General features: G+C 38.5%; 1 protein-coding gene across 1 annotated transcript in view; it reads right to left on the bottom strand.

Moving 5' to 3' along the window:
* Positions 1 to 4,860: 4,860 nt before the first annotated feature.
* LOC129282427 (uncharacterized) overlaps positions 4,861 to 25,268 on the bottom strand; it is a 40,981-nt gene continuing 20,573 nt past the window's right edge. The window contains exons 10-22 of the mRNA XM_054918326.2: positions 25,105 to 25,227; positions 23,667 to 23,849; positions 23,418 to 23,547; positions 18,649 to 18,753; positions 17,736 to 17,824; positions 16,491 to 16,541; positions 14,807 to 14,914; positions 14,241 to 14,416; positions 12,267 to 12,338; positions 9,298 to 9,432; positions 8,259 to 8,369; positions 7,646 to 7,736; positions 4,861 to 6,799 (exon numbers count right to left, since the gene is read on the bottom strand). Coding sequence (XP_054774301.2) covers positions 4,952 to 6,799; positions 7,646 to 7,736; positions 8,259 to 8,369; positions 9,298 to 9,432; positions 12,267 to 12,338; positions 14,241 to 14,416; positions 14,807 to 14,914; positions 16,491 to 16,541; positions 17,736 to 17,824; positions 18,649 to 18,753; positions 23,418 to 23,547; positions 23,667 to 23,849; positions 25,105 to 25,227 — 3,222 coding nt within the window. The 3' untranslated portion in view covers positions 4,861 to 4,951. The remainder of the gene's footprint in view (positions 6,800 to 7,645; positions 7,737 to 8,258; positions 8,370 to 9,297; positions 9,433 to 12,266; positions 12,339 to 14,240; positions 14,417 to 14,806; positions 14,915 to 16,490; positions 16,542 to 17,735; positions 17,825 to 18,648; positions 18,754 to 23,417; positions 23,548 to 23,666; positions 23,850 to 25,104; positions 25,228 to 25,268) is intronic.

A 25,268-nucleotide genomic window follows, 5' to 3' on the forward strand; every position in this document is an offset into this window, starting at 1 on the left:
CATATGAATACTTCCAACAAACAAATTTCATCCCAGCCCATCGGGGAAAATTACTTACTTCTTCCAGTCAGGGAAAAATCAGGGAATTTGATAGAAATACCTCAAATGAGAGAAAAATCATGGAATTTTGAAAACTTGCGAAACTGGGAATGGGTTTCAATAATTATCAGGGAATTTTTCAACTTCATCACAGAAAAATCAGGGAATTTTGTTTTCTTGAAAAGCTGGGAACCCTGACCATACAATGTCTTGCTAGGTTTTGCGGAACTTGGCGGAACTGAGTTGGCATGTATGAATGACCCTACAAGGGTAATGTACATGTAGTATGAACCGGGTCATTGCAAAAAAAAAATCAATTCACAGGAGAGGCATATGCTCAAATGTATACGATTAGCAACAGAATTATTCATCCCTTTTGAAATTGATTTTTTTCTTTATCTCCATATCATTTGCCCCCTCTCCCCCTAAAAAAACAAAACAAAAAACATTCAATCTTAAAGATAAAAGAAAGTAGTTGCAGTAAACACTGATTTCACGAGAAAGTCAGTAAAACCAGGTTTAATTGTCACTATATCATCAAGGATCTAGATCTGGTACAGTTACATAAACTGAACTTTGTGAAATCTACGCTGAAAAATGTGAAGATCACCAACACAGATAAGCGCACGTGGGACAGTGTATTATTACTGCTTTGAATGTCAGCCAGACGCTTAACCCGAATCCCGTGCTTATTTGCTAATTTCTCAGCAATTATGAAATTTCTTCCAGAATCATTTGGCACATATTTTTTATTTATACAAACAGACACTTTGGTGGTCATATTTTATTGGATTCTGTACGAACTCATTTTGAAATCGTCACCACAACTGGCATTTATCTTTAAGCAGTCTTCAAAATCCTTCATAAATTTTCTTTTCATAGTAACTGGAAGAATGTATTATGTACTGTATGAAATGGAAATGTACATTATAAAAAAAAGGGAACTGGAGGGAATCTATTGCGAAAAAATTATCAAGCTAATAACAACACAGTCACTCACAGTCATAATCATGAGCATAATAATAATTATATAATAAACTTTGAAATAATCTATTCAGAAGCATATCATTTTTATCATAAACTACATGTATAGTGTTTTGCATTTGTTCCCTCTTCTAAAGAAAGAAAACCAGTTCAGGTGGTGTACACTTTGAATTAAAAAAATTTAGAAGGAAAGGAGAAGCTAGAACCAGTCAGCCTGCTAAATACTGGGAATGACACATATATACACAATATAAAAATGCTTTTGTAAACAAAAAGGTGAAGAAAAATATTTCAGTTTCAGATAGTAGCAATACCAAGTACTTTCAAGAGACTTCCTGAAATTGACATGCAAAAAGCATCAACAACAAAAAATGTAATTTTAAGAAATATGATCTTTAATCACTTTCTACTTAGTAGACATACTTTTCTAGCAAATTGAGAGTTATGGCTTTCTGCTAGTAAACACAGCACGCTCCATGAAAATGTACTGAAGTAACATTTGCTTGAACTGAAAAAATCTGTAGATAGCTTCCACAGCTAAGCACATGTGGGACAAAGCATTATTATTGCTGTGAAAAAGACCCAACACACGGCTGGAATGCCATATTTATTTCGTCCCACTACTCAGCAATAATCCACACTTTCTACTGGAATCATTTGGCACATATTTCTCAATTACACTGAGCATACAAACCAGGGGAAAATCATTTACAGGGGCTACTCTACACAGACTACCCTGTAAATTTATATGCAACAGTGAATACATTACACTGCAGGGCAATTCCATAAAATGATCAACCTTTTCGTACGTCCGACCCCCATTTTTCTCAAGTCTTGCCCCACTTCATTAACTGACCAAGTCATGGTCATTTGAGAATATTACAGACTGTCAAAAGATCCAGAAATCAAAGACAGAAAATTTCTTGAAGGTCCCACATAGAGGGGGTCAGCCGTATATATTTTATGGAATTGAATACATTACACTGCAGTGAATGAGGATTTTCTGGGCTCTTTTTTATTTTCCAGGGCTCTCTTGATCATTTTGGGGAGAATTCACCTCAAGCCCTTGTCCAATTTTAATCCCTGATAAAAATACTTTCAGTGGTAACTTTATGGATTCTGTACAAACCCATGAGCTGATTAAGAAAACTGAAATAATATTTAGCTTCCAATCGCCATTTAAAAGCTGTCATACTATTCATGCATCATTTAAAATCATTCATGGTGAATGAGGGCTTTAAAGTTTTATAGAAAATTGATCGGCAATTGATAGTGAGATACTCCCCAAGTACTGTACCATCCCAATAGTATTAAGCATTCAAAAGATATGGCCTTTTTTGGGCACGGATTCATAGACTTTTACAGGGTGCAAATTTGTGTGGAAAATTTGAAAAGCAATGGTCATCGGTCCAAAATAAAGGACATTTCATCTCCCCAAAACTTTGACAAGCCATTTGGGGCATGTTACTTGGTGCACCATTAGATATCAAATTTTACGGGGTACACTCCCGCACCTTCCGCCTCCCCCCCCCCCCCCCCACCACCAACCGCTCCACACCTGAAGTGAGTTGTGAAATATTTTTAATACAAATTTAAAGCCTAACATATACAAGAACTTCTAATAATGATAATCATAATCGGTTTTTATACAGCATGTATCACATAACGTAGAAAAGTAAGAAAAAATAAAACAGTATTGATTCAAAGTACTTTATAACAACAATAATAATACTCAGAATTCAAAATTACATTTTGATAAATTTCAGCCCTTCTACACACTTATGCATGAGTATAGAGAAGTAAAAGAATTATCTAAAGTATTAATACAACTACATTAATAATTTCCCCTCGAAAATGCATCGGGTAAATTTTGACACTTTAAACATTGGCATCTTAATGTAGAAAAGAAACAAAAAAAGTACTTCTAGAATAATCATACCATTACATTGGTGAGAAGGCATTTTGTGTTTGAGTGTAGTTATTTACAAAACAAAACATTATATTTATAACAAAGAAAATTGTTCTGGTACAACTTCAATCTTTCTCTATATATATTGTTTTTCCTCATGGGCTAACTCGCCCCGTTGAACAGGCAAACTTGCCTCGGGGTGGGGCAAGTTCGCCCTGCAGCAGAAATTTTCTTTAGGGCCCATCTTTGCCATACATGTAACTGTGATATAATACATACAAGTCATTAGTATATTGTGGCTTAGTTCTTTTACAATATGATATATACATGTATCCGTAGAAAACGACATACGTACTGCACAGTGTTCATGTGGGAGTGAATGAATTTTGCCCACAAAATTTAGAGATCAAGTCCACCCCTTGAAAAAGAAGTTTATTTGAATACATAGACAAAAAGCTAACAAGCATATTTAAGCTGAAGAATTAAGGTGACATTTCAAAACTTCCCCCTATGTTTACAAAACAGAGTGATATATGCATAACACGGATGATATGCAAATGAGAGAGCTGATGGAGTCACACTTCCTCATGTTTCTTTGGTTTTTGTAGTATGTATGAATTATATTTACAGATCTGACAATGAAGCTCGGCGCACACTATGCAATGCGATTGAATTAAAATCTAATTGCAACATATTCCAATCCAATCTCAGTGCAATCACATCACAGGCCAGCGAACACATTGCAACAGCTCTGCCACGTTGTATCTCATGGCGCCTCTTCATTCGCTCGTATGTTGTCTGCACTACAGATTGAAGCGCAGCAAACTGGCCATGACGTCATCATCTAGGACAAAATCTGATTGGAAAGAAAGATCCGACATGTCAAATGTCTGAGATTTGGTTTGCGATCCTACTGCAACAAAGCGGGTCGCAGTTGCAGCTCGTTGTAGGTTGGCGCACACTTGGTCATATTGTTTGCTGGGCAAACCCTTCACTCGAGTTAAGGGTCTGAATGTGCAGCCTACTCATGCCTGTATTGGAACAGCAAGTTCTGTATGTGCTTGTCTTTGCGTGAAGGCACACTTGTTGATCAAAGTTCCAATCAGGGTCTGTGCCTGCAGACTAGTTCCATGGAGTACACTGGACTTAGGGAAGCTCTTGACTGCATCACAGTAGCTTGCAACAATGACAATGCCACATGAACAGGTTATGCTACCTCTAAACATTTGGAACACAATCCACGTGTAATACATTAAAAAAAAAATTATTTCTTTAAACATTATATCAATTAAGACACTTTTAAGCAGTCTCCAAACAAGCTTTACTTCACTTTTTCTCTCGTCTATATTCCTCAGCACGTAGTGAAAGCAAGGTAGTAATGTGCGTTATACAAGAAACATCATTATAATCATCATCATCAGTAGCCATGTTCAGCCCACTGTAACATGAAGGCTTTCCAAAGTTGGTGGAAAAAAGCAACTGTCTTGCGATGATGCAAACCACTTTGTTTCAATGATCTCTGTGATACATATATTAACCCATATAAATTTATCATTTCACATTATTGTTTTGCCAGTCTCCACTATAAAACAGTAAAAAATACAAGTAAAAGGCATTTTATTGCATAGTACAGTTAATAGGAAAAGTTCATGAATAGATTCCAGGACAAAACGGCACCAAAATTGATGTTTTTACCCCAAAATATGTATAGGTACACAAGAATACATACAAAGTAATAATGTAGGATGTATTGCATATTTTACACCTTTTATTGGCAGCAATGTCCTTTTTTTCACCCTTACTAAAACTATTGCATAACAGTGTGTATTTTTATATAATATATATATATATATATATATATATATATATCTATTAATCTTCCTATCTCTCTATCAATCTAGCTATCTACATATCGGCAGGAATATGAGGTTGTCCTTAGCCAATCGATCGCTTCATTTTAGTAGCTTGTTACAGTAGACCATGACAAGGTTTTGTGAAAGGTTATGAACTGTGGAGGGTTCAATCTTGATAATCCATCTGGCTATCTTTGACAGGGTTACACCTGACCCTTCTTCTTACATTTGGCAGAGGTGCCGTTAGCTCGGTAGAGCGACCGCCAGATGCCTGGTTGACTAATCTGTGATGCTCCATCGTTGGGTCTAATTGCACAGGATTGGTGGCAAGTCGGTTGAGCGATTCTAATCTCTGAAGATGTCTTTCTGGTTGCGCAGGATCGGTGGCAAGTCGGTCGAGCGATTCTAATCTCTGAAGATGTCTTTCTGGTTGTGCAGGATCGGTGGCAAGTCGGTCGAGAGATTCCAATCTCTCAAGATGTCTTTCTGGCGGTGGCTCTTGACGGCTTTGACGTTGCGATCGTTCGTCCGACCTGCCTCGCTGCTGATTATTATCCCGTCTCCAAGACCGGCCCCTCCAATTTCCATGTGAAACAAACCGACTTTGAAATGTTCCCCCATTGGTGGACTCACTCCAATGTCTCCCTTCACTCCTTCTATTCTCTGGTCTTTCATAAAGCGAATGATGTGAATGGGACAGGGGTTGAGGATACTGATCTACACGCTCTTGTTGCCGATTGCTTCCATGGCTCTGATATTGTCCTGTTGAATTACTATGTAAATCTTGATGACTTTGGGCCATTTCTGCATCAGCATCCTCACCAGAAGGTCTCATTTTACTCCTGAAATTATTATCTTTTCTTCTTGATCTCTGAGGTCTGAACTTACCGAAAGTGCGACCTCCTATACTTTTTCCCTTTCTTGAAATCCTCTCATTGTTCCTCAAACCAACGCCGATCTCATGCAAATTCTCCCTGTCATCACTCCCGTGATTTGGAATGTAACTAGAGCCATTTCCTCTCCGTCTTCGAGGACTATGGGTGTTGCTGGGTTTGTCTTGGTCTGTACTCAATCCGTTCCCAAGACTTGTTGCTGATATGGCTTCCCGCGGCTTCTTTAGGATGCCCCTGGGTTGAAAAGAGCCTCTGGATGTTTGTGGATAATCGCTACTCGTGGATGAGTTCATCTGAGAGGATGTCTCTTGGGCAGAGTCCTTCGTCCTTGGTACCTTTGCTGGTCTCTGATGATCTTCTGTAGCTGTATTAAAGCTCACACGCCTCTTCCCCCTGTAACCTTTGTCATTATCAACGGAAACCTGTCTAAGTGTTGATCGTCTTTTCTCCTCCTGTCCATGGCACGGAACTTCCACAGCCCTAGGCTGATCCACAACAATTACTTTCCGATTATGCTGCACATGTTCTTCAATCATGGAGTTGCTACCTTCATTGAACAATGCCTCGGATGACCGGCTTCCAGAGTCCATGTCAGGATGCCCAGAGAAGTCCACTGCAGGGGTCAACACCTCTTCTTCCATTGGACCCTGGCTATTACCATAGGCGGGATTCCCTTCATGAGGTGGGTTGTGTCTGCTCTCAAAAACGAGCTCCATTCCATTGGAAGGTCCTGCTTGTTCTCTTCTCTGCGAAGCTTCAGATTCAGTTGTCGGACATAGTCCGTTCCAGCTCCATGTCTGCTGGTCCGGCAATACCTGAACTTTAGATCCAGTCAATGGAGAACGTCCAGCGGTTCCCAATCTTGTTTGGTCTCCCGGTGAACTTCTTCCCACGGATTTAGTCAAAGAAAGTCCAGGCTGTCCCACTCTCTGCTGGTGTCCAGCTGCTGATCCTCGAAATTCAGACCTTGGAGTGTGTGACTCTGATCGCTTCCTAAATGTACTGGCTTGGGAATGTCTTTCTCTGCAGTTCTGTGCATCTTCCCTGTAGGTTGCTTTGGAAGTCCTGAAGACAAGCTTTCTACCAGTAGCATCATCCACCAGGTATTTCCAGTTGGCAAACTGCAGACAAATCAATGAAGAACTCTGTCAAGATTTATGGCATTATGGAGATTATAGGGGATACTAAAACATTACGGGCACAGCATGCAGTCACAATTAATCCTTATTTAATTATAGCAAGATTTAATTACATGAATAATAATAAAAAAATGAAAAAGAAAAGTTTATGGAGAATTTCATAATAGTTATAGATCCCAAATATCATTTTACATAGCTGCTTCTATGGCCTTTGTCCCTAGACTTTGGAAACCTCGAAAGATAGTGAGATCAATCTATACTGATATGAAGAATCATGAACCACAATGAATTTAGTCAGAGATATCAGACCAAGTGATAGTAGACCAGATTGCAATAACCTATTAAGTGAACAAGAGGTATTATTTACCCCCAACAAACAAAGTGACATTTGACAAAGACAATGAGACCAAACAAATTTCAATGGTAAATTGCCAACTCGTCCACTCACATGGTCTTCTTTCATTTAGTCTAAGGCCATTCCGTCCATCAACATTTCGTCTAACAAACCTTTGGTATTTCGTCTATGACCATTTCGTCTCATAACCAGTTGGTCTAATATCCATTTCATTTTCATTATTTTGCACGATTTAACACTTTGTCCAAGTAGACCAAATGGTATATGGACTAATGGCTATTGGACCAACTGGTTATTAGACGGAATGGCATTAGACTAATTGAAAGTACGTGTAGACCTTGTTGTAAGTGGACAAACTGGTGGTAGACCAAATGATAGTAGACAAGTTGGCAATTGGACAACTTGAAAATAAACAAATTTCAATACTTTTTTTTCTGAAACGTTTTATTTAACTCTTTCACTTTCCACTATACCTCCTTCATTCTTGTCATGTTGCCAACAATGATGAGACTAAACTTGGCTCTGGTCAACACAAGATTCAGTACCTGTTTGTTCATCAAAAATCTGAAAAGGAAAAGGATAAGGATAATAATGATGACTTCAAATGATAAAACGATTATCAAGTGATACCTTGTAAAGGGACATAGCAAATGGTAAGCTGGTATTTGCTCCGGCGACAATGCTGTTGTGAATTCTATACACTAATGGAATCCCCAACTTCAACCCTGGATTAAACACTATATACCCTATCCTAAACCTAACCCAAAACCTAAAATAAAACCCCTTTGCAGCTCTAACCCTATATCTTAAGACAAAGGAGCAAATGTTGGTTTTAAAGCCAACATAAAGATTTGGTAAATGGTCAATAACATTAATTATACTAGATTATCATCCGACATTCCAATGATACACTTTATTACTTTTTAACTAGGTCAGAAAAGAAGGCATAATTTATTTCTGAGAGTAAAACGTTTGTTATTCTTTTTATTTCATCACCACCAACACCAATACCATCATCATCACCACCACCACCACCTTCATCATCATCACCATCATCATATCAGTGATTTGTATGTACATACTAACCCATGATCATCAGGTGTTCCTCCAGTTCTCGTGCAACACAAAATGATGACATCTTTCTCTAAGCCAAAGAAGTCTATCGGGGTTCCTACAAGTGGCTTATGAATTTCCTGCCTATAATTTGATATAAAAAAAACCAGCAATAATAATTAATACTAAGTATGATAATGATTAATAAAGCTTCTAGCCTGTATTCCGCAACAGATTTCATTCAAAATCTAGTCTTAACCCTATCTAGCCCAAGACAGGGGGCGGCTTTTTAACCCCTCCACTCAATATTTTTATTATTGTTCCATTATATTTTACCAATCTTTAACAAGCCTTATCACAGTCATAACTGCAAATGGGCAGTAAAAGTTCATTTCCGGGAAAATCAAGAAGACAAATGTCAAATTCACTGACAGGCATTTGTGATTGATGATTATTCATTTCATCACATCCAAGCTGAAGAGTAACAAAGTGTTCATAATCTTTGACAGTAGCCCAAACTATAGTCAATGAGCCAAAAGCGATTTCCAAAGTTCCAATTTCCAAAAATTTCTAAACTTGATCACTGACCAGTACCATCCCAGTCACCGGGAATGACTTAACGCTTGAATGGTGACCCTTTCTTGCAGTACATGATATATCCCTCTGCAGTTGTCTTTGCACCTAAGAACATGTTCCAGTCATGCATAAAGCCATGAGTAACTTCACAAATAGCTTTACGAAACACACACCAGGGCTCCATAGCACAAAGGTTTGCGATGAATTGAAAATATGAAAGAACCGCACTGATTGGTTCCTGGTCAGTATTTTAAACCATATGCGCGTGTAACACTGATATTGATTGGTCAGTTCATTTAGCGATTGATCGATAATCTTTGTGTTACGGAGCCCAGGTCTATGAAAGGCCTTTCTTTCTAAGAATTTGACCGCTCTGCTAGGAAAGCTTACACAACATCTTCATTTGGAAGTGTTAGTGCTCTTCCTCATGAAAAATGGGCGAGGTCATTTGTCAAAAGTCAATCAAGAGCCAACTAGAAATTGGCTTCATCCTCACCCTTCCAGCATTTCTTTCAGGAGATCCCTCTGACCATCGGAGTCGGTGATTATCCCAATGCTGAACTTTTCCTTTCCAGAGAAGCTGCATACTAGCTCTTTAATGAACGAAGCCTCGGCTTTGTTGACAACTGATCTGTAAGTGAATGGGAAAAGAGAAGTCAAGGGGTTTTCTGATAGAAAAATTGACATAATTTGCTTTTAACAGGTCAAGTCCACACAAAGAATGTTAAGAAACAGAGAATCATAAAAACAGCATAAGACTGAAATTAAATCAAAATCAAAAGATGAGAAAGTTATGACATCTTAAAATTGTGCTTATTTTCACACAACAGTTGCAGATGTTGTATATGTATATGAATGGGGATAGGGAAATAAGAGCCAATGATGTCATGCACTTACTTTATATTTATATGAATTGTATACCCTTACTTGCAATGAATATTGTCCCACGTACACAATTTGCAATTGATGACATGTAAAGAGGTGAGTCCTTATTGAGACTTTTATTTTGACATTTGGTTTCCTTTTATAGTTTAGTTATTTACAGTTCCAGGTTTGGTGTACAGTTCAACATTATACATTCTTGATGCTTCTGTTGTCATCCATTTCCATCTTAATTTCAACCTGCTTCTCAAGTCTTTCCTTTGCTACTGAGATGTGTTAATTCATTACATTCCCACATCCGATTCTTTGTTCAACATTCTTATTACATAATCATCCCACCATGTTACACATCTCCATGTACTCTTATTGGTTATTTTTATGAATAAGATTTCTAGGCCCGTATTCTGAAGTCAGGTTTAACTTAGACCTTGGTCTAACTCTGTGCTCAAATTATCATGACGTGTTTCCTCCGTTTTAAAAATACCCCACCAGCTTATAACACAGGAACCCCATTGCCTTGCATGTTATTAAAATGGGAGCTAAAGTGGGGTATTGACACCCCACTTTCAGTTTTTGGGAGAGATTCATTTCTCTCATTTAAACTCGGAAGGGGTGGACTGACAGCTGATAAGAGCTGATAACACACAGCAACCAATGATGACCACAGCGGGTGAAGTTGGATTGCAGCTGTCCATCTTACGTAAAAGTATTAACAAACTTTTTAGAGCTTCCTTGACCTTCCTGGCTGACAGAAATCTATAAATAATTAATTTGTATTCTATTTGTTTTAGGATATTGGCATATCCGAAACGATTCAAAATTTAGATGGACATCAAAAAGGAACTTTCAACGATGCAAAATGACCCACAATTGGTGAAATTAGAATAAGTAAAACAACAGAAGTTCAGGAATATTGCATGTCTCTCTTCCTCTCTCCCAGCCAGTACTGCCAGGCAATAGGTGGTTTCAGACCGCCTCGAAGTTCGCCAGTTCCAGGTATTCTCTGATCGGGAAATTTACCCTGATCAGAAAATACCAGGTATTTTGGCGGTGTGAAAGCAAACTACGCGTAATATCCCCGAAAGAAAATACCCGATAAATAGTAGGTACTTGGCGAAATTACGAGAACTTTCGCGGGGATTTTTCTAAGGTCGTGGGTATTTTGGCGGTCTGAAAGCAAATTACGGGAACTTTTAGCCCAGCGTGTCGTTGGGTGCGGCGCCGTGCATGGGTTGCTGCTGGGCTAGTGATTTTGAATTTCGCGCCTTGCTGCTTATCAGACCATACTGCGCATGCTCGTAACTTCAGGAACTTATCCCGAAGGGTATGTTTCAGGGCGGTGTGAATGCAGGAATAATTAATGGGTATTTTTCAGCCTAAAAAAGTTCTCGTAATTTAACGGGGATTCTTGTGATCGAGGCGGTTTGAAACCACCTATAGATGGTCACTTCTCCTGGGGGAAGGTGGATTACATCTGGGCGAGTGTGTGTTTGTTTAAGGATTACCATTCTCGCACAGGATTGCTGATGGGGGAAGGGTTTGTGATCTGGTTAGGAAGTCAAATTTGGGGTGTCATAGTTTAGATGAGAATTTTCCTAATGATGGGGAGCCAAGAATTCAAAACTTCTGTTTATATTGTATATTTCTTACACCTATTTTGCTTCTATTTGCTTTCATGATGAAGAAAAATACTTCAGTTATTATTCCCAGACAATTATGAACAAATTGGGTGTAATATGAGTGAATAAATGGAATGTGTACTGTTAGGGATTTGTGCCCGAATTGGCTGTCCATAGTTAAACCACAACTTTAAACCAGGGTTTAATTTAAACCTTGGTTCAGAATACGGGCCCTACATTTTTAGTTAGTTCCACTGTTCATCTTATTTTGATTGATTGTTATTTCTTAATTTGAATATATGCTAATTCTGACTCTCGCCTTGTATTCAGAGGGTCGTGTGTTCGAATCCCACCATGGTCTAGCGTCCTTTGGCAAGGCGTCAATCCACACTTTGCCACTCTCACCCAGGTGCTAATTGGGTACCGGTAGGAAACAACCGTCATTGTGGTTGGTTTAGCATGTTTGCGCCTGACAGGCTGCTTGAAATGCTATGAATCCAGTGACCGGGTAATAATAATTGTGAAGCGCTTTGAACAGTCGTAGATTGATAAAGCGCTATATAAATGCCAATTATTATTATTATTCTGTAATATGATCTTAGCTTTAGTGAGGCAAAGCAGCCTTTCTAATAATAATAAATCAGAGCACTACCAGACTTCATTGAGTTCAGTTCTGTTCCGTTCCTGTGTCTCTCGAGTTCACTTCCTCTTTTTCTCTCTGTTTGCTGTTTCATTTGATGTGTAATGGAGCTCATCTCCCTTCTTCAGTTGAACACTTATTTCCCATAGACTCAAAATTCATATTTTGTACACCCCACAATTTTATGGTACATGATTTGAGAAAGTGTCCAGTATCCTACAATAAGCAGAAGTCCTACAAAGTAATTTACTTTTTTTTTTCACATGACACCAAAAGACAATTCAGATGTTGCAAATTTTGAAGAATAAAAATTGATCTACTTACTCTCCCTGCATAGATTCCTTTCCATCGGACACGTCAAAGATGATGTACGGGCGGAGGAAGAACGACTCTTGCCTGTCAATATCAAACATAAATTCCAGGGGAGGGGTGTTTCAAAAAGAATTAGGTGTGACTTAAGCCCGGCTCACACTATGCAATTCGTTGGGATCCGAATTTCAAAGAAATTGTAATAACATTTGATATAAGCATTCCAACCAATAAAATCTTAGCGATCAGAGTTCAAAAGTGTGGTAAGACTACAGAAATTGAAATTCAGTCTAGTTCGAGCCTCCCAGTAGGAATAAAAACAAATTCAAACCCAAATCGTGATGACGTCATCGACTGCAACTTGAAGGCGATTTGGACTTTACTCTGACCACAGGGCTTGCTGCAAAGCAAAATTATGATTTTATCATTCCTCACATTATGCCAAACTTGAAATGAAATAATCTCACGTCTTGGAACTTTCACATTCAATGCAAAATGTGACTTATTAAAGAATCGCATCGCAACGAATCGCTTAGTGTGAGCCGGCTTTAAATAGAGTCATGCTTGAACGTCAAAGCAAACATGTAATGTAATGCGTAATCTCATATATCTGAACGCGGTGATGCCTTATATACCACATGCAACTGGGAATTTAAGTGCAACCAAAAGTCACACTAACTGGTGGGTGTTTCATAAAGCTGTTTGTAAGATACGAATTACTTTACGCTGGACTGGTGATCCTTTCTCATGTTCCAGTCGTGCGTAAAGTTGTGCGTAACTTTACGAACAGCTTTATGAAGCAACCACCTGGGCCCTGTCTTACAAAGAGTTACGATTGATTGGATCAATCGTAACTCTATGGAAATCCATCAGTGTCATAATTTTTTCTACAAAATTTTTCAAAACTTCCTTTGTAAACAAAGGCGAACACACCAAATTGTCAAGAAAACAATGAATTTATGTAATTTACGTCATATCTAGAAAACACTTTGAACATTCATGTGTTTTAGATGTTGGCGTTGCTGGCCGTCCATAGTTGTGATTGATCGGATCAATCGCAACTCTTTGTAAGGTGGGCCCCAGGTATATATGGTCATGAGTTCACACAGAATCCTACAAAATTGCCATCATCTACGAGTTTTAGAAGTAACTTCTGAAGGTTTCCATGGTGAAGAAGAAGTGTAGTAGGTGGGCAATTGTAGGTCCTGAAAAGGACAACCCAAACTCAACAAGTTTTAAAAGGGGGAGCGAACTGACAAACACTCTGTGTGTGTTCTTTCATTGACTGTGTGTTATGAATGGCTAGCCTTCAAATGTACCTTTTGAGAAAAATCAAATTATACTACAGAGAATAAATCAGCCTATCATTTTACTTGTATACAGAACCTGCAGGTTTGAGAGGAAAATTCTTCTTCAACTATTCAGTAAAAGGATTATTGTAGTATCAATGTGTTGATTAGTATATTACTGCATCATCATTCACATGGGTCTATGTTAGAAGACTACACTGCCCAGAATGTTGCATTATGGGTAATAGGAACCTAGCCAGGCTTGAGGTGAGGACTTGCTATATAAGGCTGCAGGGGGGGGGGGTGCTTTAAATCATGCCAAGTAATTCTGGTAGAAAAGAAATAATTTCTGAGTAATAAACAAACAAAAAATGTGGCATATTGTCATGTAGATGGGTAGATGAGGATAAGGGAGGTGCAATATTCTCACAACGCACTAGGGGGCCGAAGCGGTTTTTCGTGGTTTTTTCCCTCTTCACATTTTGCAAATCCTCCAAAACAAAATTGTGAAACACATGCAAACTGTAAGTTCCGAAGTTGCACAATATTTAGCACCCAAACCAAAATTTAATCACGATCTGAAAAAGAGTATTTTGGGGAAAAAATCTGCAGATTGAGGAAATAAAGTTAGGTTCATATTGCTCACTGACATTTTTACTTTTTTTATTCTAATAAACAATATGCAATCTCAATCACTTACTTCTTTCCAGTCTTGAGTTTGTGCAAGTACATCACAGATGATGGATACTTTGCAATTTCTGCCCCCATGCGGTATTGAGTATCCCAATTATGTATACAGGTGTTTTGATCCTCCATCGCAAATTTCTGAGCGATTCTTGCTAGCATTGAACGACCAAATCCCAACTCCTTCGCCTCCTATATTCATAGTAAACAGGAAATTATGTGCAGAAACTAATAACTGATTTGATTATTTCACATTCCATAAAATATCAATAACACTAAAAATCCCCAGCATGAATTTGTTTGAGTGTGTATTTATGTGCCTATGGGATTAATCTGCTGCTGCAAGCAAATTTTTGCAATAAATTGCAAGTTTCCCTTGCAATTTTACAATAGGACAATATGAATCATAGTAAATCAATTTGAACTTCTTGCTTTAAAAAGCAGATCAGTAATTGAGTAAAAATTTGCAATTAATTGAAAGACTTATGGTTGATTCTGCGACCTAAAATTGACTTGCGGTTGATTGCATGGAACGCTCCATAAGATAGCTCTAAAAGTAGTCTATTCAAGGTGTGGACGTACCTTTGAACGAATGTGAATAATTTCCTGCTCTCTGTCACCAACCAAAAAGACACGTTTAGTTTTACATTGAAGGGCGAGAAGAAGTTCAGTTTCTAAACAGTGGCAGGCCTATAAAAAAGATAAGACAAGTTTTATAATGAAAAATATATGTAGATACGTAAATTTTATAAAGACTACATTTGACCAGGGCCCTGTTGCATAAAAGTTAATATCTTTACCCTCCAATGGTGACTACCATGGTAACGCTGATCATCAGCCAATCAAAATCAAGGATTCACTGGAAGCTACCATTGGATGCCAAAGTTAATATCATAGTAATTTTTATGCAACGGACTCTCGTGGTTTTGAGCTGAGGATTATTTATCAAATTAGAACGATCTCCATCACTATCTTACATGTATAAACAAATAAAATAATACACTTCATTTTGCTTGGTAATTTGAATAATAACCCACATCTGTAAAATTTGAAACAGTCAAAATGCCCTCGGCTTTCCCTTGGGCATGTTCAAACTAATCTGAAGGTACCTCGGGGGTTTTATTCTTATTAATACCCTAGATGATGTGTATTAGTTGTATATTGGTCGAGATGCTGACAGAAATTGAATTTTTTCCCCCGTTTTGATATAAGACCATTTCTCGAGTATGGAATTGGCTTAAAATTTTGAGATATAATCTTAGGTTGCTTTTCTAATGATATGTAACAACTGTAGTTATTAGTCTTCACAAAGTTTTTGTAAAGAAAAGTAGCATAACCACCAGGGCTTTTAACCCTAATTCTCCCGGGGGGGGGGGGGGGGCATAATGGCCCCCCCCCCTCGACAATTTTTGCGATATATCTGCTGCGCAAATTTTTTTGACCTCGCCGCTCACTGACTTTTTACTTTCAAGTCTCGCGCAAATTTTGAGACCAAATTTGTGACGCCCGGGTACGCGGTTACGACATTACGCAACATTATGTAAGTGCATGTCAGACCCAAAATTGCGCATAAACGTGATTTCATGTACAAATCCAATGCAAATTGTGTATTTAGCCAAAATTCATAAATGTAACATTATTTCTAATTTTACTGATTAAACTTAATTAATTTTGCCTTTTTTATGATCAGAATTAAGTCTGGAACGATTTCCATCGAAAAAGCAATAAAAAAACAAAAAGTAAAAAAACAAAGAAATACATAAGAAATCGGTCTTGGTACCAGAATTTATTTCATTAACAATTGTTAGGAATGATATAAAGAATATTTTCACCAAAAAATAGCATTCTAGGAGCTTTATTTAGTGAATCAGAGCGAAAAGTATGATTTAATGAATAAATTAGCATAATTAATTCATATAAAATAGAAATATATGAATTCAGTGAAATTTACCAATGCAACTGCGTAGATTACGTCATTCTCTACCATCATGCAAATTTTCGTTGTGATCGCGCAATCCGCGGCTGAGATCTTAAGGGGGGCCATAATGGCCCCCCCCCGGGAATGACAAGAATCAAAATACCCCGGGAGATTTAGGGTTAAACATGTTCAAATGCATGAATTCAAATTTTCACAAAGAAAAGGGAGAGATCCAGTTTACCGCTCACTCCATAAGAAGCAAATTTTCCTACTTTTGATAAAGATACATGTTATTCAAAACATTGGTATTGGTATAAATGATAATACTACATGTACATGTATACTTACATCATCAACAATGAGTGCAAATACATTTCCTTCGAGACTTTCTCTCACAATCTAGAAATTAAACAAAATAAATAAATATCAACATAGCTGGACTATTCCACATAATGGCTATTTTTTTCTGTTAACGAGATTACTAGTATTTGTGCGAATGTTTCATATACATGTAGATTGCCTTACCTCTTTACTATTGACAAAGACATGGCTATTTTCAATCAGCTGAGCCCCGTCTTTCAAAGAGTTAATACGATTGATCGAATCAACCACAACTATGAAAAGCCAGCAACGTCAACGTCTAAAATACACGTTTGTTCAAAATATTTTCTAGATATGACGCATATTCATACATTCACTGCTTGGTTGACAATTCAGTATGCTTACTTTTTTTTTAAAGGACATTGTGCAAATTTCCTAAAGAAAGAATAAAGAAATTATGTCATTGACGGATTTCCATATGCTTGAGGTTGATCGGATCAATCATAAAACTTTGTAAGATGGGGCCCGGAAATATTTCATTCCAACAATTATTCATTTTATTCATTAGGTTGGGTTTTTAATCAGCATTGTGCATATTACCTATTGGGAAGCAATTCCTGTTTGTTTGAGTGTAGCTACTAAAAGTCACAAACAGGATAAAAAAGCAGCACCCACACACCAGAATTGTAACGTTACAGGCTGATAATTTCTATCAAAAAGTGAGAGATCCTGTTCAGGCCCCCATCTTACAAAGAGTTACGATTGATCCAATCAATCTCAACTGTATAATCCATCCATACCATCAATTTTTCTACAGAAGTTGCCATGGTGACCAGTAGCATCGGCAGGTAACCAGCGGACCACCCACTTTGACTCCACCATAATCAAAATTTCAACAGAAATTCAATTTGCAGATGTGGAGATGTCATGTTGTTGGTTCAATCACTTTACTCTTTAACCAAGGGTCGAGAGGTGAAATCCCATCTCGCGCTAATACGTTTGTCACCCTCCATCCAACCCAGTAGGATGTGAATATCAATGTGATTAGATTGGCATGTGTGATGTGTGCACTAGTCAAAATGGTTGCCTGGCCAGGATACTCCCCAGGTAGAGGAGATGGTGCACTCTATGTGTGGAACAGTGATGGATCCTACGACCGGGGTATTCATAAATGCATGTTAAGCGCTTGGAAACACAAAGTATGAAGCACTATATGAATTATAACCGTTATTATCATTAAATGTGGAACCATTCAAATTCCAATATTTGTACCTTAGATCCACAATCTTTAAGTGTACATCCAACTATATCAGCTTGCTGAAGAATCTTCGTCCGAAGGTCTGCATCACCAAGCTTGGCACCTTTAAGAAAAAAATAATTTTGTTTCATGCTGATGTTATATAGCATAAAAAAAAAATCTCTAATAGTAAGCTTTGTCATGTGCTTGGTTTCACCACTGATGGATTTATCCTAGTTCATCGCATTTTAGTCCATTTATTATTTAAATAAATTATAATTAAGCTATACACATTTTGTCTAAATTCCACTTTATAGCTCATTTAACTCCCAAAACATTATTCTGCCTGGGAAGGATAAGTATGACAGTTGTCTTATGAGAAGCATTCACTGTAAACAAAATTTTGAAACGTTTGGCTACCCATAATTTTAGCACAGTTAGACCATGGTCTGAATTAAACCCGACTTCAGAATACGGGCAACAGACCTTATTTAGTTTTAGGTTTGGCTTAACATGCAGATTTTCCATCAGAGCGATTGTTGCCGAAGAAAATGTCATGTAACTGAATACAAACCTAGCAAGCAATATAAATGTAATAATAAATGTGACTTTATAAAGCGCCAAATCCACTCTGTACAGTGCTCAAGAGCTAAGAGTTAAAGATTTTTGAAAGGTCTCGACAGAGGTACTTTTTTTTAATGTCTTCAGGACGGCTATTCCACAAAGTAGGGCATGCAAAAGCAAATGATCTTCCCCCCCCCCAAGTTTTTGAAACTTTTCGAACAACAGGTAGCCAGAAGTGGATGAGCACAAAGACCTACTTGGTCTGTAGTAATTAATGAATGAAAGACTGTATTGTGGTGCTGATCCAAGAATACTATGAAAAGCAAGCAACAGAATCTTAAAGATAATCCGATTTTTGATAGGGAGCCAGTGCAGCGAATGTACCTTGCTCTTTCTTTCTTGCCAGAATAGTCGAGAGGAGAAATTCTTCTAGTCGTTTATCAGCTTCTTCACCAACACGCACAATCTGTACACCGTTTATGATGTTTTCTAGAGAACGAAAGAAGCAACATTTACAAAAACAAAATTTGAAGAGTTTTATGTAAATGGATTTCTACAGTTGCACGAGAATTGAAATAAAATTAAAAAAGAAAGAAAGGTCACAGCAAAACCCTTCCATGATTTGGAATTACCGTTCAATCAAATATGAAGTTAAAACAAGGCAAAAGCAATTTTGTGTCTCGCCCACTTATGAAAATGACCAGAAATATCGTGATTTGCGAGGGCACGCAAGAGAATTATATCGAAACTTCATTGTGAAATGACTGGGATGGAATAACACTTGTCATAAGAGCCTTGCACGTAAACTTTAATGTTGACCTGAAAATGACCTTTGACCTTACCAGGTGACCTCTGACTGCAGCATAACATGCAGGTCGCCTAAGTACATCTACCATCCAAGTTTTGTTGAAAAGTAACTTACGGTTGCGGAGTTAGGTGTCATAAGAGAGTCTTGCATGTAAACTTTAACGTTGACCTCAAACTGACCTTTGACCTAACCATGAGACCTCCGACTGCAGCATAACATGCAGGTCGCCCAAGTACATCTACCATCCAAGTTTTGTTGAAAAGTAACTTACGGTTGCGGAGTTAGGTGTCATAAGAGAGTCTTGCATGTAAACTTTAACGTTGACCTCAAACTGACCTTTGACCTAACCATGAGACCTCCGACTGCAGCATAACATGCAGGTCGCCCAAGTCCATCTACCATCCAAGTTTGGATGAAATGTGACTTACAGTTGCGGAGTTAGGTGTCATAAGAGAGTCTTGCATGTAAACTTTAACGTTGACCTGAAAATGACCTTTGACTTTACCATGTGACCTCTGACTGCAGCATAACATGCAGGTTTCCCAAGTCCATCTACCATCCAAGTTTGGATGAAATGCGATTTACGGTTGCGGAGTTACATGTAGGTGTCATAAGAGAGTCTTGCATGTAAACTTTAACGTTGACCTGAAAATGACCTTTGACCTTACCATGTGACCTCCGACTGCAGCACAACATGCAGGTCCCCCAAGTCCATCTACCATCCAAGTTTGGTTGAAATGCAACTTACGGTTGCGGAGTTACATGTAGGTGTCATAATAGAGTCTTGCATGTAAACTTTAACATTGACCTGAAAATGACCTTTGACCTTACCATGTGACCTCTGACTGCAGTATAACATGCAGGTCCCCAAAGTCCATCTACCATCCAAGTTTGGTTGAAATGCAACTTACGGTTGCGGAGTTACATGTAGGTGTCATAATAGAGTCTTGCATGTAAACTTTAACATTGACCTGAAAATGACCTTTGACCTTACCATGTGACCTCTGACTGCAGCATAACATGCAGGTCCCCCAAGTCCATCTACCATCCAAGTTTGGTTGAAATGCGACTTACGGTTGCGGAGTTAGGTGTCATAAGAGAGTCTTGCATGTAAACTTTAACGTTGACCTGAAAATGACCTTTGACCTTACCATGTGACCTCCGACTGCAGCATAACATGCAGGTCCCCCAAGTCCATCTACCATCCAAGTTTGGTTGGAAATCGACTTACGGTTGTGGAGTTATGTGTCATTAGGTTTGTGACGGACAGACGACGGACGGACGACATTTGGATCCCTAAGTCTCGCCTTCACCTCCGGTGGGCGAGACAAAAAGTGAAATAATCTCATTTGAAGGTCAACATAAAGCTAGGAGTACAAAAATCTAAATTCTGCATAACTGCAAGCTTTGCAGTCTGAGTGAAGTCCAAAACAGTTTCAAATTGCAGCTGACGATGGTGTCATTAAGATTTGAAATTATTTTTCTTATACAGGGAGACTCTAAAAAGATTGCCTTTTTAAATTAGTTATGATAATTTATGCAAATGATATGCATAAATCATGTTTTTCTCTAATAACTCCATAAACCCAGCTTCTTGTAAATCGTTTCTTTTTCCTAGAAGCATGTTAAAGCACTTTAATTTGATCAATATTATGTCAAAGTAGATGAGAAACAAAGGCAAAATATCTAGAAATAACTGATTTACAACTTAAATTGAAAATATCAATTTGTTATTGGTTTTGTACAAAAAATTAATAAAAATCTAACTTTTCTAGTTAACCTTGGTCACAAAAGGTCACATGACTCCGTAACAGACAGTCCGATCTTTGTAAACTTGGTGTCAAAACATGTGCAAGGCTTCAAATGATTCATAAGATTGTGCAGTGTAAGGTGCAGCGGTTTTGCGCCCATGGTGAAATTTTATCTAGGGGGGCCTTTGACGCCCTCTCCTCCCGGCCCCCACCCCCCATGCAGGGTTAAACCAGTTTAGAAGTCACTTCACCTATAGCGATCTTGTTGCGATCCAGATGTTCTCAGTGGGTTCAAATATTTGTGCAAAATTTGAAACACACAGGGCTGAATTCACAAAGGTGGTTTTTTAATCATCGGTTGAACCCATGGTTTATGGAGATTTCATGTTTAAATTACATTATTTACCGTGTATATTAAAAAAATGTCCAATGCCGATGTGCGCTTTGTCAGTGTGCCACATTGACACTTGTTGCCATGGTTATCCATGCTATCTTATTCATGAGTCCATTATTTTGAATTAGTAAGTCCACTCTTCAAACGGTGGACTCATGAATAAACTAGCGTGAAACCATGGCAATTGAGTGCAAAATATTTGACCCCATTTTTCAACATACTCTACGCGGTAAATAAGCGTAATTTATATATGATATCTGCATGAACCATCGGTACAACCAATTTTGGGCCACAGTGTGTACTGAGTAGCACACCTATAATACACACCCTCTTATTCTTCCATGTGAAGATCGCCTCCTGAACAATTATGTCCTCACCTGCGCTTTAACCACTTTAAGGAGGGATAGAGATCTTGAAAACTAACCGGGGAGGGGGGGGGTGGTTTTGAAAACTTGTTTAGAAGACCACTTAAGATCGCCTCCACTAAACCACTTTCGACTAAACTAGTTAGGAATGTAGATGAGAATAAGGTCCCTGAGTCCATCTACCATCCAAGTTTGGTTGAAATGCGACTTACGGTTGCGGAGTTAGGTGTCATAAGAGAGTCTTGCATGTAAACTTTAACGTTGACCTGAAAATGACCTTTGACCTTACCATGTGACCTCCGACTGCAGCATAACATGCAGGTCCCCCAAGTCCATCTACCATCCAAGTTTGGTTGGAAATCGACTTACGGTTGTGGAGTTATGTGTCATTAGGTTTGTGACGGACAGACGACGGACAGACGACATTTGGATCCCTAAGTCTCGCCTTCACCTCCGGTGGGCGAGACAAAAAGTGAAATAATCTCATTTGAAGGTCAACATAAAGCTAGGAGTACAAAAATCTAAATTCTGCATAACTGCAAGCTTTGCAGTCTGAGTGAAGTCCAAAACAGTTTCAAATTGCAGCTGACGATGGTGTCATTAAGATTTGAAATTGTTTTTCTTATACAGGGAGACTCTAAAAAAGATTGCCTTTTTAAATTAGTTATGATAATTTATGCAAATGATATGCATAAATCATGTTTTTCTCTAATAACTCCATAAACCCAGCTTCTTGTAAATCGTTTCTTTTTCCTAGAAGCATGTTAAAGCACTTTAATTTGATCAATATTATGTCAAAGTAAATGAGAAACAAAGGCAAAATATCTAGAAATAACTGATTTACAACTCAAATTGAAAATATCAATTTGTTATTGGTTTTGTACAAAAAATTAATAAAAATCTAACTTTTCTAGTTAACCTTGGTCACAAAAGGTCACATGACTCCGTAACAGACAGTCCGATCTTTGTAAACTTGGTGTCAAAACATGTGCAAGGCTTCAAATGATTCATAAGATTGTGCAGTGTAAGGTGCAGCGGTTTTGCGCCCATGGTGAAATTTTATCTAGGGGGGCCTTTGACGCCCTCTCCTCCCGGCCCCCACCCCCCATGCAGGGTTAAACCAGTGTAGAAGTCACTTCACCTATAGCGATCTTGTTGCGATCCAGATGTTCTCAGTGGGTTCAAATATTTGTGCAAAATTTGAAACACACAGGGCTGAATTCACAAAGGTGGTTTTTTAATCATCGGTTGAACCCATGGTTTATGGAGATTTCATGTTTAAATTACATTATTTACCGTGTATATTAAAAAAATGTCCAATGCCGATGTGCGCTTTTGTCAGTGTGCCACATTGACGCTTGTTGCCATGGTGATCCACGTTATCTTATTCATGAGTCCATTATTTTGAATTAGTAAGTCCACTCTTCAAACGGTGGACTCATGAATAAACTAGCGTGGATAACCGTTGCAATTGAGTGCAAAATATTTGACCCCATTTTTCAACATACTCTACGCGGTAAATAAGCGTAATTTATACATGAAATCTGCATGAACCATCGGTACAACCAATTTTGGGCCACAGTGTGTACTGAGTAGCACACCTATAATACACATCCTCTTATTCTTCCATGTGAAGATCGCCTCCTGAACAATTATGTCCTCACCTGCGCTTTAACCACTTTAAGGAGGGATAGAGGTCTTGAAAACTAACCGGGGAGGGGGGGGGTGGTTTTCAAAACTTGTTTAGAAGACCACTTAAGATCGCCTCCACAAAACCACTTTCGACTAAACTAGTTAGGAATGTAGATGAGAACAAGGTCCCTGAGTACACTTACTCTGGTGTGAAACAGCTTCACCGTCAAGTGGTTTGATCTTCAATAGGTATTCCCAAATCTTCCTCAAAAGCACATCCAGTGACTGTTTAGTAGGTGCACATACGAGCAGTTTGTAAGGATTTTTGGAGGTCTGCAAGACAAAAAGGTGTATACTAAAAGATGGCACTGAGTAAAGACATGCAGGAAATATTTCGATATGAACTTTACCAAAAGCATATGTGCTACCACTGATTGCAAAATTGACCTTACCTTTGGAATATCTCTGTGTTCGTTTATAATTCGTCGAATGAAGCGACCCAAGAACTTAGTCTTTCCGGTCCCCACTGGCCCATTCATCAGTCGAATCACCTTTTGCTGCTGCGCAGACCTTGACATGGACATCATCAAAGATTGCAGTACAGCATCATCAGAGAATTTGCCTTCTGCAGGGGACTGTGGTGAGGATAAAACAGAGAGGGCGGTGTTGGGGATAAGTGTAGAATGTCTACATGCTTTGAAATACAAAGTCCGGGGTTCAATTCCAAACACAGCACTCACACTATTTCATAGTAATAATGATGAGAAGATGGAGGAAAAGGAGAAGAGTAAGGAGAGGAGAAGAATATAGGAGGTGCTGTGGCTCAGTGGATAAATCTACAGACATTGAACCACAAGATCCGGATAATAATAATAATCCGCATTTATATAGCGCTTTACACATCGGAACGACAAGTCTAAGTGCTTTACAGATATATTATTACCCTGGTCATCGGATCCTTGCATGCCTGCATATAATGTATGCACCTTCTCCACTCCTTGGGGAGCATTCCAACAAGAGTTCCAAGACTCAATTGCTAGGCATACTACATAGGTATTTCGCATCCTACCGGGTACCCATTTGGTGGAGAGTGGCAAATTGTGGATTGATGCCTTGCCAAAGGACGCTAGACCATAGTGGGATTCGAGCACACGACCCTCTGATTACAAGGCGAGAGTCAGAACCACTACACCACGGCGCTTCCACAGATTCAAATCTCACTACAGCACTCATATTATTTGGTGATGATGATGATAATGGGAGGTGTTGTGGCTCAGTGGATAAATGTACAGACATTGAACCACAAGGTCTAGGGTTCAAATCCAACTCACATCCTTTTGCAAGATATTGAGCTAGAATTTGCCTCTCTCCTCCCAGGTGTAGGAAATAGGTACCCAATAAGATGGAATTCCTTCAAGGAGTAAAATCATCAAGCACTTACAGAGATATTGTATCACGCGTTATAACGTAAATGCTGCACAATACTTTCTGTGTACGTACGTATGTACCGTGTACACATAGAGTGAAATCTAAAATATTCATATCTGAGTGGAAACGAACAGTTGACATATGTAGATGTTGACGTTCCCTTCCAGTAATTGTTATATTTCCTATTGTGTAGTGTGTCATGGAGGTATTGACATGGCATCCTATACTGATTCCATGAAATTTGCTCCAGTGACAATTGTTCCAGTGGAAAATCTGCATAACACCCAAACATAAAATCTAACCTTCAAAACTAGATTAACCCTAATCATAATCTTTACATTATTCTGAACCAAAATCTCTATAACAATGCTGACTCTAACCCTATGCCCTCTGAGACATTGAGACTGGAGCATACATGTATGTCGCAGAAGCATAATAGTGTCACCCCTATACTATACAAACCTTTCCATCCTTGACAAATACAGACAGGTCCTCTGGCTGTGCGATATGCCTTGCAAGAGGGTTACTTTCAAACGACAGCAACGCTCTTATCTGGTTCATGTAATGACTCAGGGATGTTACAACCTGCATTAAAGACACACACAAAAAAAAATTATTCCTTTTCC

Source organism: Lytechinus pictus, chromosome 19, assembly GCF_037042905.1.
Source record: "Lytechinus pictus isolate F3 Inbred chromosome 19, Lp3.0, whole genome shotgun sequence".
Lineage (NCBI taxonomy): Eukaryota > Metazoa > Echinodermata > Echinoidea > Temnopleuroida > Toxopneustidae > Lytechinus > Lytechinus pictus.